This window comes from Ochotona princeps, chromosome 26, assembly GCF_030435755.1.
Source record: "Ochotona princeps isolate mOchPri1 chromosome 26, mOchPri1.hap1, whole genome shotgun sequence".
In the NCBI taxonomy this organism is placed as follows: domain Eukaryota; kingdom Metazoa; phylum Chordata; class Mammalia; order Lagomorpha; family Ochotonidae; genus Ochotona; species Ochotona princeps.
This window is the reverse complement of record NC_080857.1, coordinates 7719716-7737684: the sequence shown is the minus strand read 5'-3', so window position 1 is coordinate 7737684 and position 17969 is coordinate 7719716. Positions and strand designations below refer to the sequence as shown.

General features: G+C 55.7%; 1 protein-coding gene across 3 annotated transcripts in view; it reads right to left on the bottom strand.

Moving 5' to 3' along the window:
• The window catches only part of CCDC88C (coiled-coil domain containing 88C), an 89316-nt gene that overhangs the window by 38795 nt on the left and 32552 nt on the right, over window positions 1–17969 (bottom strand). For all 3 annotated transcript variants that reach the window (XR_009244244.1, XM_004584339.2, XM_058655141.1), the window contains exons 4-6: window positions 13764–13833; window positions 1828–1886; window positions 114–197 (exon numbers count right to left, since the gene is read on the bottom strand). Coding sequence is in view for 2 of the 3 variants with exons in the window: in XM_004584339.2 (XP_004584396.2) it covers window positions 114–197; window positions 1828–1886; window positions 13764–13833 (213 nt within the window). In the remaining variant the exon portion in view is untranslated. The remainder of the gene's footprint in view (window positions 1–113; window positions 198–1827; window positions 1887–13763; window positions 13834–17969) is intronic.

Here is a 17969-nt window from a genome sequence, read left to right as displayed (position 1 = left end):
TTACCCCCATTTATTTTAGCTACCTTTCCAAACAAAACCCACGTGTCCGTGGTGCCTCCCCGCATTCTAGAAACGCTCCCACCCAGGGCACCCTAGGCTGAGCCCGTGCCTACCTCCTGGATGTGCGCCACGATGCCAGCCTGCGTCTCGATGTCCAGCTGCTTGATGCGCTCAATGAACTCCTCCTTCCGCTCGCACTGTGGAGGATGCCCGCTTAGCGGCCACGGCCCACCCGGCAGCCCAGGAACACCCTACCCGGCCACCCACCGGCCCTCGCTCACATTGAGCTTTCTCAGGGGTGCCAGGATCACCCATGGCGGAGTCCATCCCAACGCCCACATCTCAAGTGGGGAACTCAGGCGGGACACAGAGCTCTGTGATTCCAACGAGCAAGGAGCTCAAGCAGGCAGAACCCAGACCCTGCACAGGGTGCTGGGTGCTGTGTGTTTGTGTGTGTGCACTGAGGGGCAAGGGAGCAGCCAGCATGAGTTACCAAGGACTAGACTTGGGGGAAAATACCAGGGAACTTCAGTTTGTGGGTAAACGGGAATTGAAAGGTAATGTGTTTCGATACAGAAAATGATGAAATCATATACACGAGGGATTTTTCAAAAAGTTCACAAAGAAATGTGTATTGAGGGCACATTCTGTGTAGAGTTTGCAAGATTTTTGCAACAAAATATAACTGTCTTTTAAAAAATTGTTTGGGCTCAATGCAACGACTCATTGGCTAAATCCTTCCCTTGCAAGTGCCGGGATTACGTGTGGGCACTGGTTTATGTCTCGGCTCTTCCACTTCCCATGCAGTTCCCTGCTTATGGCCTGGGAAAGCAGCAGAGGACAGACAAGAACCATGGGACCCTGCACCTGCATGGAGACCAGGAAAAGCCTTCAGATGGGCTCAGCTTGGGCTGTTGAAACCAGTTAGGGAGAGAGTCATGGATGGAAGATCTTTCTCTATGTCTCTCCCTCTCTCTGTAAATCCGATCTGCCTTTCCAATAAAAATAAGCACATCTTAAAAAATACCCACCAGACGTATCATTTTAAAAAATTGTTTGAAAGAACACTGATTGATGTGGAAGGTAGTGCGACCCCGAGGGAAGACAAAGATAGGGAAGAAGATGCAGAGAGGCGGGGGACGAGGAAGGGGAGGGGAGAGGGGAAAAGGGGAAGAGAGAACATGAAATCTTCCATCCCCTGGGTCACTCTCTAAATGGTTACAATGACCAGGGTTGGACCAGGCCAAGGCCAGGAGCCTGGGACCTCATCTGGGTCTCCTGTGACATTGGCAGGGCCCCATCACGTGACCATCTTCTGCTGCCTTCCAGGAGCATCAGCAGAGAGTTGGAACAAAAATGAACCAGCTGGGACTTGAACCAGCACTGTGGCCCTCCAACATGGATGCCAGTATCAATGCGCCCATGCCATAACACCAGCGCTGCATTATTTAGTCCCGTTTTCCATGATTGTTGTGACGTTCCCCCTACAATCAGGCACCGTGTGACGATGCTCTGGTCGGTGTCACACCATGGTCCCGTGCGTGATGGCATCACCTGGTGACATGCCGTCTCTCTTCATGTTGGCATGAAACCACCTCATTCTACCGGCTACGGGGCACACAGAAGGGGACGAGCGAGGCCTTGTTCCAATAGAACTTTATCAACAAGCACAGGGTGTGGTTGAAGCTCCTGGCTCGCTAGGGGTGGCCTGGCCCAAGGGACCCTCTCCCAGCTGGCTGCCAGGGCACCCTGGCACGAGACAGCTCACACATCAGAGGGGCCCTGCCCGCCTAGGAAGCCAGCGACCCCACGCCGGCCCCTCCCTACCTGGACAGCACAGCCGAGCACCAGCAGCAGCACCTTCTTGATCTCCTCCATGCTCTTCCCTGGAGTGAGAGACAGCAAGGTGCGTGAAGCCCAGGGCTCCCAGACCTGCCCAGGGACACGGCCGGCCATGGGGCGCGGCACACGCCACGTCTGCTCAGCCCACACAGCTGTTGTCGCTTCAGGGTGTAGACCTTCTTGTTATTTAATTTTTTAAATGCAGACAATTCTATACGTGACTCTGACACTTTTTCTCAGTCTAACACACAGTGGAGATCTCCCATGACGGCGAGCGAACCTCAATATCAGGATCTCTTTCCCGGGGTGTGTGTATGAGCAGGGGACGGCAGACGGCTGTACAGAGCTCACCCTTTGGTGACACAAACCATCAGACACAAGGGGGCTACGGTAGGACAGACACGCTCAGCACCACGTCGCCCACTCTGCCTCTCATCTCCTTCCTATTTTATGGTTTCACTGGTTAACTGGAATATCCTAAAGCCAATTTCAGATGATGTCTACATGTAATTTCTTAAAGATGTATTTATTTTCAGAGAGGAAAGGAGCATGGGAGAGAGGGAGAGAGGTCCTCCACCCACAGATTCACCCCTTCCACTAGACGGCCAGAACAGCCAGAGCCAGGTTAGGTTGAAAGCCAAGAGTCAGGCGCTTCCTCCAGGTCTCCCACGTGGGTGCAGGGGCCCACGCGCTTGGGCCATCCTCCGCTGCTTTTCCTAGGCCATTAGCAAAGAACTGGGATGGAAGTGCAGCAGCCAAGACATGAACCGGCAGCCAGACAGGATGCTGGCATTACGGGCACCTTTGCTTGCTGTGCCACGATGCTGGCCCCTGCATGCCATTCTCTATGACTGCACATATACCTGGTACAGAAACCCCTCACACAGCTACACAGAACCTTCCAGGTTCTGAGTTTTCAATATTTCAGCCCCAGTGATGTTGCAAGGAACACTTGGAGCCGACTCCCAAAGCTCAGCCCCAGCAACCGCGTGCGGTTCCCTTGTCTACACTTCCCACCTCCCTGCACTGCCCTTAGGCAGGATGAGCTGCCAATACCTGCTCACACCGGGCCAGAATGACCCCAAGCACCCACCAAGGGCTACTGGCTCACTGGGAAACAGTGACCTCCGGGACTCAATCAGAAAGGCAGCCCCCACACCATCCCAGGCCGAAGGTGGCAGGGGTGCAGGCCTGGACCTCAGCAGGAGAGGCCAATGTCCAGCTTGCCAGAGCATGGCTGAGAACTGCGGTTCTGTCCACCATGGCCAACCCTTGCTCCTGGCTCAAGGTGTTCCAATCTGGATTAGAGATGGCAAAATTCTCCAAGTCTTAACGCTCTTCTGTTTGTGCTCAGGACTCCAAGTCAGAGCCCCAGCGTGCACCGGAACCCCTCCCCTGTGGACGCTGCGCCAGCAATGACCAGCTGCGCCCCAGTGGAGATGCTAGGAAAGGGAAGCCCACCGGGGGCAGTGCAGCCTGTGTCGGCCTCAGAGCAACGCCCCTCCTCACCACCGGCCCCTCAGTCTGCAGCCGCCCCTCGCATGCTGTTCAGTGAATGCAAAAGGTGGTGACCCTTTCCGGCCATCACCACCCAGTGTCCAACCCAGCTCTCCGCTAATGCACGCTCTGGCAGGAAACAGATGAAGGCTCAAATAGGTGGGTTCCTGGCGTCCACATGGGAGACCTGGATGGCGCTCTGCTACTGCTTCCGCCTGGCACAGCTCCAGTGAATGAGCAGACAGACGGGTTATCCGTCTCTCTCTGTTGCCCTGCCTTCCAAACAAATAAATGCAAATAAAACATAAACTCTTTGGGGATGCTAAGGAATGCGCTTCTGTGCTGAGTGGAATGGGGCAGAGTGTGCTCATGCTCACCAGGTTAATGAACACACGTTCTGTAAGGAACGCACCTGCCTTTCTCAGGGGAAGCAGAGGCCTGATTTCTCTCAGGAGTGCCACAGTAGCAACAACTGCTATTTTACAAATCTCCCCAGATAGTGGAGTGTGAGCAGCTTCAGAAGATGCCAGAAGACTCCCTCCTGGATCCCTGCCAGCTGGGTGACAGTGAATCCAGTGAAGAGGAAACCAATCCTCAGATGACTGCGAGCAGCTGCTCTGCGCCAGGAGCCGCGAGCACAAGCCACTGAGCACCCAGCCCCACCGTGGCAGAGCGGCCATTCAGGGAGCTGGGCAGGCTGTGGGCACCTGGGAGAGGGCTCCCAGCTGCAGTGATAAGCACCCCCAACTGCGGGCCCTGGGGGTAGGCCAGGGAGCAGCAGGTGCCAGGGCAAGAGACAGACAGCCTGGGGCGGCCACAGCACACAGAGCAACGGGAGTGTGCTCAGAAGCCACGCGGATTTCTAACCCAAGCAACCAGGAGTGGTGGGGGTAGGGGGACGCTCAGCTGACACCCTCCGGATCTGCCTGCAGCCAGGCGCACGTTGCAGGGGAAGCCCGAGGGGAATCCCACAGCGGCAACCACGAGAGTCTTGAGTTACTCTACAACCTGCTTCCTGGGGCGCTGACTCACCCACCAGATGAAAAGCTCCAGCCCTTCCCAATCAGAAGGAGACCCCTGGCATCACATCTGTGGTCCCTGAGCCATTAAAGCCCACTTTCCTCTGGACACAGGGTGACACCAGGGCAGGAGAAGGCCCCGATTGGCCCTCGGTCTGGTTAGTTGATCACACAGCATTATCTGTTAGCCTGCAGCAGGCCCTGGGATCCTGGTGAACACAGCACTCCATGGAACCTGCCAGCCGACGGAAACAGACCCAAGACATTAAGACGACCTGCATGTGTTCTGCTCTGATCTCTGGTGCTCGACGAAGCGGCCACTTGAGGGGCCTCTACCTCCACCTGTGGTATCAGCATCCTACGTGGGTCAGATCATGTCCCAGGTGCTCCACTTTCCATTCAGCTCCCTACTGATGTGCCTGGGAAACCAGCACAGGCCAGCCCGAGTGCTTGGGCTTGTGCCACACTCATGGGAGACCGGGGAGAAGTTTCTGGCTCCTGGCTTCAGCATGACCCAGCTCCTTTCTCTCTGTGTGTGTGTGTCTGTCTGTACCGTTTCTCTCTGTGTTAACTCTGTCAAATGATTAAAGCAGCCACTTGATTGCTCCCAACACACAACTTGGCTTCTGGATACAGAAAAACTACTGAGCTGTGACCGACTGCTGAGGTCTGCAGCAAAGGCAGCCAGGCAGGCCAGGGAGCCCAGCCCCAGGACCACGCCCCTGCGCTGGGAGGGCTGAGAGGCGGGAGGCACCATGCCCTTACTCAGTAGGACAGAGCAGTGAAGGGTTCCCTGTCTTGCTGACTCAGCCTTTCTGGGTGCCTCCGACCCTCCCTGCCCCCCCAACAGAGACCACCACAGCTGCCCTGGAGTAGGACGCATCCTCAAACATGACCTAAGCCCAGATCACTTCCTACTGACAGTAGCTCATCTCTACCTCACAGACAAGCCGAAGGAGGCTCGAGGAGCCAAGTCACAGAGCTGGACCAGGTCGGCCAGCACTGTCACTCTCAATCACGTCCCAAGCTCCCCACCCTGGCTCCCCCAGAACCTGCTGTCTCATCCACACTGCTGTTGAACACCGCGACCTGCATGGCTCAGCACTGGTCCAAGTGAAAACGTGCAAGTGCTTAGCCAGCGTCTGCCGAGGGGCTGCGTGTTGTTAGCTCAGCATGGCGTTACTGGGCAGGACACAGAACAACTTCTGCTTCTGTTTTTGCCGAGATCTAAAGACCCATCTTTCACGAGGTTCACGGGACACTCTGCAGGGGTGTGCATGTTTAACGCCCTTCCCCGTCAATGTCCTGACGCAGCCTTGCACGTGTCCTTTAAACAGTGTTGGGGCTGCAGCAGCGGCACGGTGACATAGCAGGTCATCACCTACCCACCTGCAGTGCTGCCATCCCATAACGGGCACCAGCTCATGTCTTGGCTGCCCTACTTCCCATCCAGCTCCCTGACTGTGGTCTGGAAAAGCAGTACAGGATGGCCCAAAGCCTTGGGCCCCTGTACCCTGTGTGAGGGACCCGGAAGAAGCTCCTGGCTCTCAGCTTTGGATCTGCCCAGCACTGCTGTGGTCACTTGGGGAATGAACCAGCAGATGGAAGATCTCTTTGTGTCTCCCTCTCAAACTCTGACTTTTTAGTAAAATAAATGTATCTTTAAACCAAACCCAACAGCGCTATGTTCTAGTCTCCTCTGATTTGCGACTCTTCCATTCCCCCAGCCTCAACAGACGAAGGAGATCATTCAGTGGACGACCAGGGGCTGCTCCAGCAGCATGAAGAACACGACCACGCTCAGCCACCCACAGGGGCACAGCTGTCCGTCAGCACACCTCCTTAGGACTATCCTAAGAGTGGAAGCCCTCCCTGAAGTGGCACCTCCACCACCCCTCTCTCCACCTGTCCAGGCCTCTCCACACTGGCTTGCCTTCTGGGGGGGCTACCCCTGGGAAACCCGCATTCCTGTCACACCCCAACTGCAGCAGGCAGTAACACAGCTAGGCACTGCACCCCACTCTCATTTAGTCATTCAACAAATGCTTCTCAGCCATGGAAATGGCACAGGGTCTGCTGAGCACACCCTGGGCATGGCCCTTCATCCTGGGGCTCTGTCACCTGTATCAAGCCAGCTGTTTCCCCTCATGTGACAGAGGCCGGCCCACAGGTTATCTAGAACAATCTCAAACCACCACACTCAGACAACTGTCACCCCGGAAAGCGACTCCCCAGGCCCCACAGGCCTCTCACTGGGGTCACGGCAGGAAGTGGAGGACAAGTCCATATCCCAGGTCAGACAACTGAGGACAGAAGAGAAATACCTCCTGCAAGACTGCAGCCTGACACCCACAACTTGCCTGGGGGAGGGTGGGGGAAGGGTGAGAGGGATGCACAGGGGACAGTCCCTCCGGCCACCAGGCCGAAAAGCCCAACCCCAAAGCACAAGGACCACAAAGACCTTGGACCAACACCACCTCTTCCCTCCACCTCCTCCTCCGGCGGCCGCGCAGAGCAGTCTCGCTGGAAGCCATGGCATGGGTGGAGGACGCTCTCCGGCACAGGCCATCGCCAGGGAGTTCCCTAACAAAGCTGTCTCCAGGCAGAGCCCGGGAGAGGGCGCCAGGCAACCCTGAGCCCAGGAATGCGTGCCTGACCCCAGCAAGTGGCACCACTCCCGGGGCAGGCTGCAAGGTGCTCTCAGCGTACCTGCTGTCCAGGGCCAGACAGGAAACAGGAGAAGGGTCCAAATGCCTGCAGGACTGGGGTCTTCATGAATAGGGGGAGCCCTAGCTGAGAACAGGGCACTCTGAAGTGGCCATGGAAAGGCGGGTGATTCCTAACCCTCCCCAAGAGAAGACCAACTTCACGCTGCTGTTTTGTGACTCACTCTAACCTCCCCCTGCGTCCAAACGACCACAGGTTCTGGCTGGCAGAAAAGCATCATCATGTACATCAGCAGACAGGAAGTCAGACTCGCAAGCAACGGTGGTGAGAAGAACCAGAACACACTCTCTGGCCCCAAGACAGCCAAGTCTGGCCCCACCCTAACCCGCTCGCCAACAGGGTCCTGGGGCAGCAGTGGAAGCGGGAGGAAGACCAGCCGGGTCCCCCTCAGCCCCGGTTGTGTGGGCAGCTAGCCCTGGCACACAGTGCTTGGCCGTGGCATCCGAGTGGCCAGCTACGGCCAGGCTGTGCAGTGCACACAGTCCAGGTGCCCTGATAAAAGTGCCAAAGGTGTCAAACCTGAGGCTGCAGGGACTTTCGGAGTCCCTTTCCATCTGGTCCCTAAAGCCTGTGATCATAGCAAACTCACTCCCGCCCCAAGCCTGCAGCTGGCTTAGTGGGATCCCAGTGTATCTCCAGGACTCGCAGCACCTGCCATGTTGAGAATCCAAGGCCCTGGCCATACACTGACTGCCTCCTCCACGGAGTCCTCCTGACCTGCCCCTGTGGCCCTGTGTGTGAAGCAGGGTTTCACACTCTGCAGCAGCAGACACGGCCAACTGTGTCCCTCACAGTCCCTGCGCAGGTTACCCGCTCATCTCCAGGGACCCTGGTCCTGGAATCCTGGCTCTGGCACAGCAGCCATCTGGACAGCTCAGGGAAGGGCAAAGACGCTGGGATCGAGCTCTTCCCAGGAGCCGCTGGCCGAGGTCTGCCGAGCCCAGCCTTTGAAGCACACGTGGTGCTGGGTCAGAGACTGGCCCTGTGGCCGCCTTACCCAGGGCAGCACCTGGAAGAGCGCCCTGTGGTCACCCAAGGCTGGACTCGTGCAACACTGTGCTCAAAGCTCCTTCTTCTTTCTTAAGCTTTTCCCCCCAAGATTTCTTTCTTTGAAAGGCAGCATTTCAGAGACAGAAGGAGAGGCACAAAGAGGACAGGAAGATCTTCCATTTGCTGGTTCACTGAGCAGCAGCCAATAGCCAGGACTGGGCCAGCCAAGGCCAGGAGCTTCATCAGAGTCTCCCACACAGACGGCAGGGGCACAAACACTTGGGCCATCTGCTGCTGCTTACCCAGCAGGGAGCTGGATCTGAAGTGCAGCAGCCAGGACACGTACCACTGCCCGTACGGGAAGCCGGCATTGTAGGAGGCAGCTTGGCCCACTATGCCACAAGGCCGGCTGGCTCCTGGAAGCCCCTTTGCCAACACCAGGAAGAGTGACCACAGGACTGCAGACCAGAACAGCACCAGATTGCCACAGCATGTCCTCCGCGGCCCCCACAGCTGCACAGAAGGTGCCTGGTGGGCATGCAGGGGGGTGTCCCAGGCTTTTTCTGAGCTCCCTGGTCTCACTGGGCACTTGGAACACAAGAACCTGAGGGCCCAGCGTGAAAGCAGCCAGTCTTCGTGGTGGCCCCTGCGGCTGATGGGCCCCAAATACACCCGTCCCTGCGGACGTCTCCCCACAGGACCTCCAAGGTGCAGCTCTGAACAAGCCCCTCTCCTCTCAAGGCTGGGCTCTGCACCCCACCCTCCCTAAACGGTGTGGGCGGCTCAGTGACAGGACAGCCTGCCAGCCACCTCTACGCTTGCATGCAAACCCTGGAAAGCAGGCAAGGCTCTCTGTCTATGCGACTGTTGTGTGACTCATTCTAGAAATTGATGTGCGGATGTCCCTGCTCCCTCAGACAAGAGTGTGTGTGTGTGTGTGTGTGTGTGGTGTGAGAGCGCATGGGCCCATGTGCAGGGCAGGCCCAACTGCAGAGAGCCAGAGTGGGCGGCATTCAGGAGAAGCTGGGTTCTGTCCAACACTGCTGTCTCCCCAATCTCTCAACTTGGCGGGGACTTCCTACTGGTTCTTGAAGGATACGCTTGCCAATAACGCAGGTAAACATGCCGAGATGCACGCAGCCAGCATGATGGTGGAGGGAATGAATTTCATTTGAACTTGACCTCTGACATTTGTCTTTGTAATCCCTGATAGCGCATTGGTAACAATTCCAGGAGCCCAGCGGTCATGCAGATTCCAGGAGGTAAAACAGACCTCAGAACTTGGGCACCTGCCACACACCCTGGTAACAATAACGAATGCCCAAAGATACCTGTTCCCCTGAGTGAGCCTACCGGTGAGAGTGGGGGAAGAAAAACAACAGACATGAAAAAAAAAATAAGCTGATCAGTGTAACTGAAGGAAATACACACGACAGAGGGGCAGTGGGGTGACACTGCAAGCTAAGCCGCCCCTTGCCACACCTGCAGCACGTATCGGTACAGATTCAAGTGCCGGCTGCTCCATTTCCATTTCTGCTTCCAGCTCATGTGTTTGGGAAGGCAGAAGATGATGACTCAATACTTGGGCCCCAGCCACCCACACAGGAGGCCCCATGAAGCCATCTCTGGCTTCAGCCTGGCCCAGCCGTGCCTGTTGTGGCCATCTGGGGAGTGGGCTAATGGATGGAAAAGCTCTCTCTGGGCATGGGCCCAGTGCTAGGACAGACCACAGGAGGGAGGCAGCAGCAGCTCCGTATGCAGCAGGCAGGGGCAAAGTGCCAGGAGGGCAGCAGTGGAGGAGGGGAGCAGAGCCCGGGCCCGTGGCTGGCAGGAAGGATGCGCTAAGAAAGCACGCGACAGGACAGTAGGAGACCCAACAGGATTTTCCAAGGCTCGTCCTGGGAAACCCACACAAGATGCAGGTCCAGCGGGCATGGGCAGAGGGGAAACCAAAGGATGTCTATGCCCCACAATGCGAGCAAGCACCCTGGGAGGCAGCAGTGACGTCCTGAGAGTGTGGGGGACAAGAATTCCTGACTTCCAGCTTTAGCAGGACCTAACCCCAGCCCGACTGCCATGGGTGAACCAGCGGATAACAGTGACATCTACCTGTCAAAAAACAATGACGTAACGGGGCTCGAGTTGAGTCCTGCCAGACTCTAGGCTGTGCTGGGAGTAGAGGCCTCCCCAACAGTGAGGTACGGACGGCTGGCCACACAGGGCATTGTATGAGGCTGAGAGCCAGGGACAGCCGAGGGGCCAAACATGGGGTAAGACAGAAGCAGCCACGGCTGGGCCAGGCAGCTGCAAAGTGAGGCGGATGCTGGCCTGGCAGCTAAGGCATGATGTCAAATGCAACAGCAGGAGGCCCTCCTCCCCCCAGCTCTGCACCTGACTCTGCTTCAGTCCCTGCCACACATGTGGGAGACACAGATGGAGTCTCCCAGTCCTGGTTTCATCCTGCTCCGGCCCCAGCTCTTATAACACAGCATGCTCAGTGTGCCCCAGGACAGGGAGCAAACACACCCACAAGACCGTGCTAGAAGCAAGTGCACTAGCGCTGGGCCTCCCAGGATCCTTCAGGGTCACTGTGTAGGCAGACAGGGGATAGATGAGACACGTTGTCACTACCTGGGGCCCTGTTCCATCATGATGGAGTTGCCAAAACCACAGAAATTAGCCCAAACTGTGAGCTGGCACAGAGAACCGCATCAGCGTTCCCTCCAAGATACGCACGCACAATGGGAGACAAACTCGGCCAAGGAATATGGCCCCTCCCCCGCCGTACCCCAGCCAGGCAACCACACAAACAAAAAGAAACCAACTTGGTTTAAAAATACTTCACACAACTATTTTCAAAACTGAAAGCTGAAAATGCTACTCCATACATACACGCTCCCAACGCCCAACCCCCACCCCGGTGCCTCTTGCTGGCAGCCCGTCATCCTCTGAGAGTTCCCTGGGGCAGCCCCTGTCAAACCCACCCATCCATGTACTCAGCTCACAGCCTGGGCCCTGGAGGCAGCTCTGCTGTCCATCAACCCTGCCTGGGGACTCTCTCAAGGCACTGTGATGGGCAGCACTAGGCCCTCCCTAACTCTCCCACTGCGTGCTGTCTCTTCCCAGCAGGCAGGGATCAGGATGTCTGTGACAGGTGCTTACTGCAAACACCCTGGGTCCACAGCCATCCAATTCACCTGTCCACAGTTACAGTCAGGTGCCCTAGGTATTTGGCCTAGTGGTCAAGGTACCACTTAGGATGCCTAGGGTTTGAGTCTCAACTCTGCTCCCAATTCCAACTCTCTACTCACAATACCCCGGGAGGCAACAGGCAATGGCTCAAGTACTTGGGTCCGTGCCATCCCCATGGGAAACCTGGATTGAGTTCTGGGCTCCTGGCTTTGGCCTGGCCCAAACCTGGCTGTTGCCAAGCACTGGAGGAGTGAACCAGCAGATAGGAGCTCACTGCCTCTCTGCCCCTCCAACGAGTTAAAAACAACAACAACGAATCATGCACTTTAAAATCAGTGAGTTGGGGACCAGTACTGTGACACAGCCAGCTCAGTCAGCACATCTGAGTACTGGTTCGAATCCTGGCTGGTTGCCTTCTGCTGCATATGGGAGGCAACAGAGAATGGGCCATGAATTTGGGCCCCAGCCGCCCACACAGGAGACCCAGATGCAGCTCCCAGGCGCTGCCCAGGCCTGACTCAGCCCTGAGTGCTGCAGGCATCTGGGCAGTGAAACGGCACATGGACCATCTCTTTCAAGCAGATGAAAATAAACACTTTTTTTTTTAAGTGAGTGATGGGGCCATCATTCTAGCACAGCAAGCTAAGCTTCCACCTGTAATGCTGGTACCTCTTACTGGAGCTCTGCTCCGAGCCCCAGCTATTCCACTTCTGATTCAGAAGTGACAGAAAGCAGCAGATGATGGCCCAAGCACCAGGCACCTGGGTCCTGCCAACCACATGCAAGAGCCACCTGGAGCTTCAGGCTTCTGACTTCAGCACAAAGCAAACCTGGCCACTGTGACCATTTGGGGAGTGACCCAGTACACGGAAGACACACTTCATTCTCTCCATCCAATCTCGCTTTCAAATAAATGTATCTGCAAGCTGTACGGTTCACAAATTGCACCTCGATAATACTGTTGTAAAAAACCTATGTCCACCTTGTTACTTTTGTCTCATGGAAGTGCAGACCAGACAAGGGGACCTGCGCCTTCTGTAGACAGAGATCTCTCTGTCTCTGCTGGCCAGGCAGGGGATGTCCAATGGAGGGAATACCAAGCAGACATTGGCCATCACCTGCAGTCCAATCTGACATCCGTGAGTGATGGAAGCACCCTGGTTCACAGGCCAGCAGCATAGTCCTCCCCCACCCTTGTCACTTACGGCGCAGGGCAGCACACCGTCCTTCGCGCTCTCAGCACCTGTGCGATGCCCAGCACCTGCAGACCCACCAGGGGCTCTAATCCAGGCACCCCTCATTCCTGCCCCTCTACCATCCACAGACCCACACTCCAACACCATATCTCAGCTCCTCCCCTTGGCATCAGTAGCCCCCTTCCCCGAAGCAGGAAAGCAACTTTGTTGAAGTTACCATAGACTGTACCAGGGTTTCCCGACACACCTGGGCTAGGGCTGCGGCTGGGACGGTACACCTGACATTCTCTGCCCCACTCTCCGGGGCTGAGAAACAGAACCAGGACACCCTCAGGCAAAACTGGGAAGAAGCAAAGGCTCCCTGTGAATGCTGCACAGAGCCTGGCAGGTGCACCTGGCAGCCTTGAGGAGAGGGGACCCCAGCAAAACCAGGGTGCCAGGGACCAGCAGAAGGCCAGGGAAACCTCCTTCCTGTGGGTCACACAGATAGAGGCTGGTACATCCGACAGCCGGAGCCCAGAAGGTGCACCCTAGAATGCTGCCCTCAGTGCTCCCGGGGCCACAGAACTTAAGAGCTGCTTCTCTCTGGGTCCCAACTTCGATCAGTGCATGCATCTGACCGCCAGCTGAGGCAACTTCAGCCACTGTCACAGACAGGAGGAAGAATGGCCACACCCCAGGGAGGCAAGGCCAACAGGAGGCCAGCTGCCCTTGGTCAAAGCCTCCCAGGTCTGCTCCCATCCTGTGCGGGTGAGCCCTCCTTAACCTCCCACCTGCTCCCCCAGCCCCAGGCCCCGGCTTACAAAACCACAGGGAGGCGTCCAGTGGCACAAGGGATGTCCCTGCCAGTGGGCAGGTCTGTCCTGAGGCTGTGTGAACTAAGCTCTAACTTCCTGGCAGAGGATGCCAGCAGCACCCAGGCCAGCTGGGAGACATGACCACACACCCCGGTGAGCTCCAGCATAGAGCATGCGCAAAGCAGCAGAGGATCCCAGCCAGAGACACCAAGGCATTTCACTCCATCATGGTGCTGTCTGCTTCCTCACGGACTCGGGAGACACGACCCCCGGGAGGCCACTGTGCGACTCAGGCCCGTTTGCCTGAAGAGAGGAAGCAGTGTGCTCCTGGCTCAACATCCCTGCATAATAAACCCTCCCTCCACAGACCTCACAGAACAATCTCAAGTTCTCACCACGCAGGCTCCAAGCTGGCAGCCACAGCTCCATGGCTAACAGATGCCCTGAGCCGAAGGCACCGCCCGGGCACCACAGGGGGCTGGGGGAAGGTGGCTTTTACTCACCAGACAGTGGGTCTTTGCCAATCATCAGAACATTGGGTAAATTCATTACGATCAGCTGCTGGAGCACTTCCTACAGAAACAAAGCAGGGAAAGCCTCCGTTAACAGCAGGACACAAACATAAAGAACGATTAAGTAAATGACAGTTAATCAGGTCACTGGGGGAGTGCGCAGGCATGAAATGGTGACTCCGTGGAGACAGGACGTGAACCAGGAAGGAAGAACAAGATAGAAAACAGACGGGATGGGTCCACATCTAACTGTCCGACGGCCGCTGAGCGTTACCAAAGGAAAATTACACCTGCAGATGCAGACACCTCAGGGAACAAGGCAGCCGATGACCTGCCAGGACAACAGGATCGTGGCAGTTTCTCTTCTCCAGATGTCTGTAATTGCTTTTGTTGTTTAGCTGATGCAATTAAAACAGAAGAGAGAACAGAGATGAAAGAGATGCTGCCAAGCCTTTGTAGCCTGCCGATTCAGGTGCACTCAGCGGGCTTCTGGGACAAGCGGAGACTTCACCTACACAGGCTTCTTGGGGGAACACTTTGTCAGAGCTCCGTGCTGCCCACCAGCCCGATGCCAGGGCACCTGCCCCACCAGACATGCCCCGTTGCCTGGACGTCTCTCGCAAGTTCTCCTAGGGCTGTGTTGGCTGCACACAGACCTGCTGTTGCTACTTCACAGAGCCGGTCTTGCTCCCTAAACAGGGTCCCTACAGAAATTCCTAACCAGGGAAGTTGTCCTTACGTCTGTTAGAAGCACTGCTGGGGGGGCAAGGTCTTGGACTCAGCGATTGAGATACCACGTGGGACTCGCAGCTCACATCCCAGTGCCCGAGTCTGGGCAGGAGGTGAGGGCTTGAGAATCTGGGTCTGCCGCCTATCAGGGAAACTGAGGGATCGAGTTCCGGGTTCCCGGCTTCAGGGCTTCAGCTCTAGCCCTGGCTGTTGTGAGTTATCCTGCAAATGAACCAAAGTGATGCAGGATTTCTCTTCTCTCTCCCTGCCCTTCAGAAAGGGGAAGGTGTTTGCTGTAGCAATTAGGGTGCTACTGGAGATGCCAGGGTGGCCCTGCTGCTCATCCAGCCTCCTGGGTGATAGCTCTCGGTGGCTAAGTCCCTGCCACCCACAAGGGAGACCTGGATGAGACTTGAGACTCCTGGCTCAGGCCCAGCCCCAGCTGTGGCAGCAGCCACTCGGGGAGCGAACCAGCACATGGAAGATGTCTGTCCTCCTTTCTCCATGATTCTGCCTTCAAAATAAAGAAATGTTAAAAAAGACAAAAAAAGGCACTGCGAGATGACTTGCCCAGGAGTGCCCTCTTGCATAATGTGTGGCATGTGTGTGTGCCACAGGTTGCCAACTGGCACAGAGAAGAAAAGGGGGTGGTTGCACAATCGGTGAACGCCCCAGGTCCCGGCCCGGCTCCTCCGAAGCGTTTGAGTCAGCCACGAGGCTGGACCAGGGGCTGCACACGCAGATCCCACAGCTCACCAGCGTGATGCTCCCGCCCACACCACGTCTCCCCCAAACTCCACTCAGTGTCGGGCTTCCATGTCACGTGGTGGCGGCAGCAAACACGTCTCAGAAGAGCAAGCCTGGTGACAGCGGCAAGCCTCCTTCCCAGCTGGGACAATGCTCTCTCCGCTGTGCCCACCCCCCCAACAAGGCCCACCTGCTCCCCCAGAGGACAAACGCACGGCGTGTGTGACATCAACGGCACCCACTTTCCAGCTCCCCCACTCAGTGAAAGCAGGGTCTCATGGACTCTCTGCACAGGCCATCCCGCAGAGCCCTGGGCGGCCCACCCTGTCAGGGCGCAGGTGCAGCTGTGGAACTGTACGTGGGGTGGTCCTTTCTGTTTCCCACCTTTGAGGCTTCCCTGAGAAGCCTCTGCAAAACTGCCCAGGAGTGTTTCCACGCTGACGCAAAGTGGAAAAACTACTAGAAAACATTGCTAGAAAACCTATATATTCTCCTTCCAAAACAAGATGCTTGATTCTGCCTAATCAGTACTTTCTCAGCTTCCCACAACAAGCACACATCATCTGTGCAATTGAAAACTGCTGAGTCACGGTTGATCGGCTAAATCCCAACCTTGCAAGGGCCAGGATCCCACATGGGCGCCAGTTTGTATCCCAGCTGCTCTACTTCCCATCCAGCTCCCTGCCTGTGGCCTGGGAAAGCAGCCGAGGATAGCCCAAAGTCTTGGGACCCTGCACCTGCGTAGGAAACCCAGAAGAAGCTCCTGGCTTCAGACCAGCTTAGCTTCACTCGTTGCGGCTGCTTGGTGAGTGAACCAGCGGATGGAAGACCTTTCACTCTGTCTCTCCTTCTCTCTGTAAATCTGACTTTCCAACAAAAATAAATCTTACCAAAAAAAATGTCACATCATGTCCACCCAGCACCCCCCCACACACACATCCTTTCAAATAAATAAATAAATGTTTTTTAAAAAAACTGGTTTTGACTGATGTTTTTTTAAAATCTGTTCCTCTGAAAACACGGTAGGTCTCTCTTTAGTCTTGGAGATAAAAATACTCTCAAACCATGACCTGAGGGACCATCACTCACATTTCCAGCAGAAAGTGGGCTTGGGGTGCAATGCTGTGCAGCATCACACAACTCTAGACAAACATGTATTTCAGATTTCCTAACAGCTGACTTTTTAAAAACAGATGGAGGGTTAAGGGCCAGGGCTTAGCAGTCTAAACCTCTCCCTGTGGTACCGGCTTCCCTGTGGTACCTGGCTACTCTTCTGGTCCAGCGTGCTGCTGGTGGCTTGGGACGGCAACAGAGCATGACTCAGGTTCTCAGATGAAGCTTCCGGCTTTGGACCAGCCCAGCCCTAACTGCTGCAGCCATCTAAGGAGCAAGCCAGCAGGAGAGAAGCTAGCTTTCTCTCCTCTCTGTAACTATCCTTCACATACATGAATGCATTAATTAGAAAAAAAAAGAAAAGAAAGAAACAAGGGCAGGTGTTTGGTCAAGTGGGTAAGACACCCATGTCCCTCACACTGTAGGCATGGGCTCAGCTCCCAGCTCCACCTCCCCGCTAACACAGACAGCACTGATAGTGCCAGTGGGTTCTTGCAACCCCTGATGTCCACTGCACTGGGCTTCCAGCTCCCCTTGTGGTCCAGTTCAATCCTGGCCACTGAGGGCATTCAAGGAGTGAAGCAGCAGATGAGAACACTTTCTCTCTCTTCTTCTGATTCCCAAACCAATATGGTTCAAAAAATAAATACAGTAGGTGGTGCATAAATGCTGTTAACACTCTTGAAGTCAATATAGGTAAACTGTCACCACTTCAAACATGATCAGCGTGGAATATTACTACTAGGCTCTTTCACCAGCTCCTTCCACGTCAAGTCTTTGAAAACCAGCGTGGATCTCACACATGCAGCACATCAAAACTTGGATGTTAACATGTGTACTGAAAATATACTTGGTCTTCAGAATTCATAAAATATACAGACAAGGGGAAAAATGTGCCAATGCCTGGCTTGTTGCAAACACATCTAAGAAACCCAGAGTCGTACCCAACACAGTAGCCTAGTGGCTAAAGTTGTCGTCTTGCATGTACCCATATGGATACTGGTTCATATTCCAGCTGTTCCATTTCCAATCCAGCCTCCTGCTTGTGACCTGGGAAAGCAGGGCAGGACGGCCCAAAGCCTTGGGACCTTGCACCTACATGGGAGACCCAGCAGTTCCTGCTCCTAAGCTTCAGATTGGCTCAGCTCCAGCCCAGCACCAGCCATTGTGGTCATTTGGGGAGTGAACCAGCAGACAGATGGAAGATCTTTCTCTACCTCCTCTGTATGTCTTTCCAATAAGAAAATTAAAAATAAACCTTAAAAAAGAGAGGAAGGAAGGAAAAAAGAAAACCCAAGTCAGTTTTAAATTCCACATTGACTGGACAGATGAATTTGCTTGCTGGGCCTCACCAGCCATGCCTCAGGCCTGCACAGCCCCCTATGGCTGCTGGATACAAGGGGCTAGGGGCCAGCGAGTTCCCACACGCCTTGGGAAAACCCAGCAGGCACCGCAGAGCTGAGCTCCCCCACGGCCGGACCTGGGGCGCCAGGCCAGGTCCTCAGTCGAGCAGGGACGTGAGCAGGCTGCTCAAAGAACAGAAAGCCACTGTGGAGCCACAGCTGATGCAGGGCTGCTGGGCCATCTGGGGCACCTGGTCACACCCTT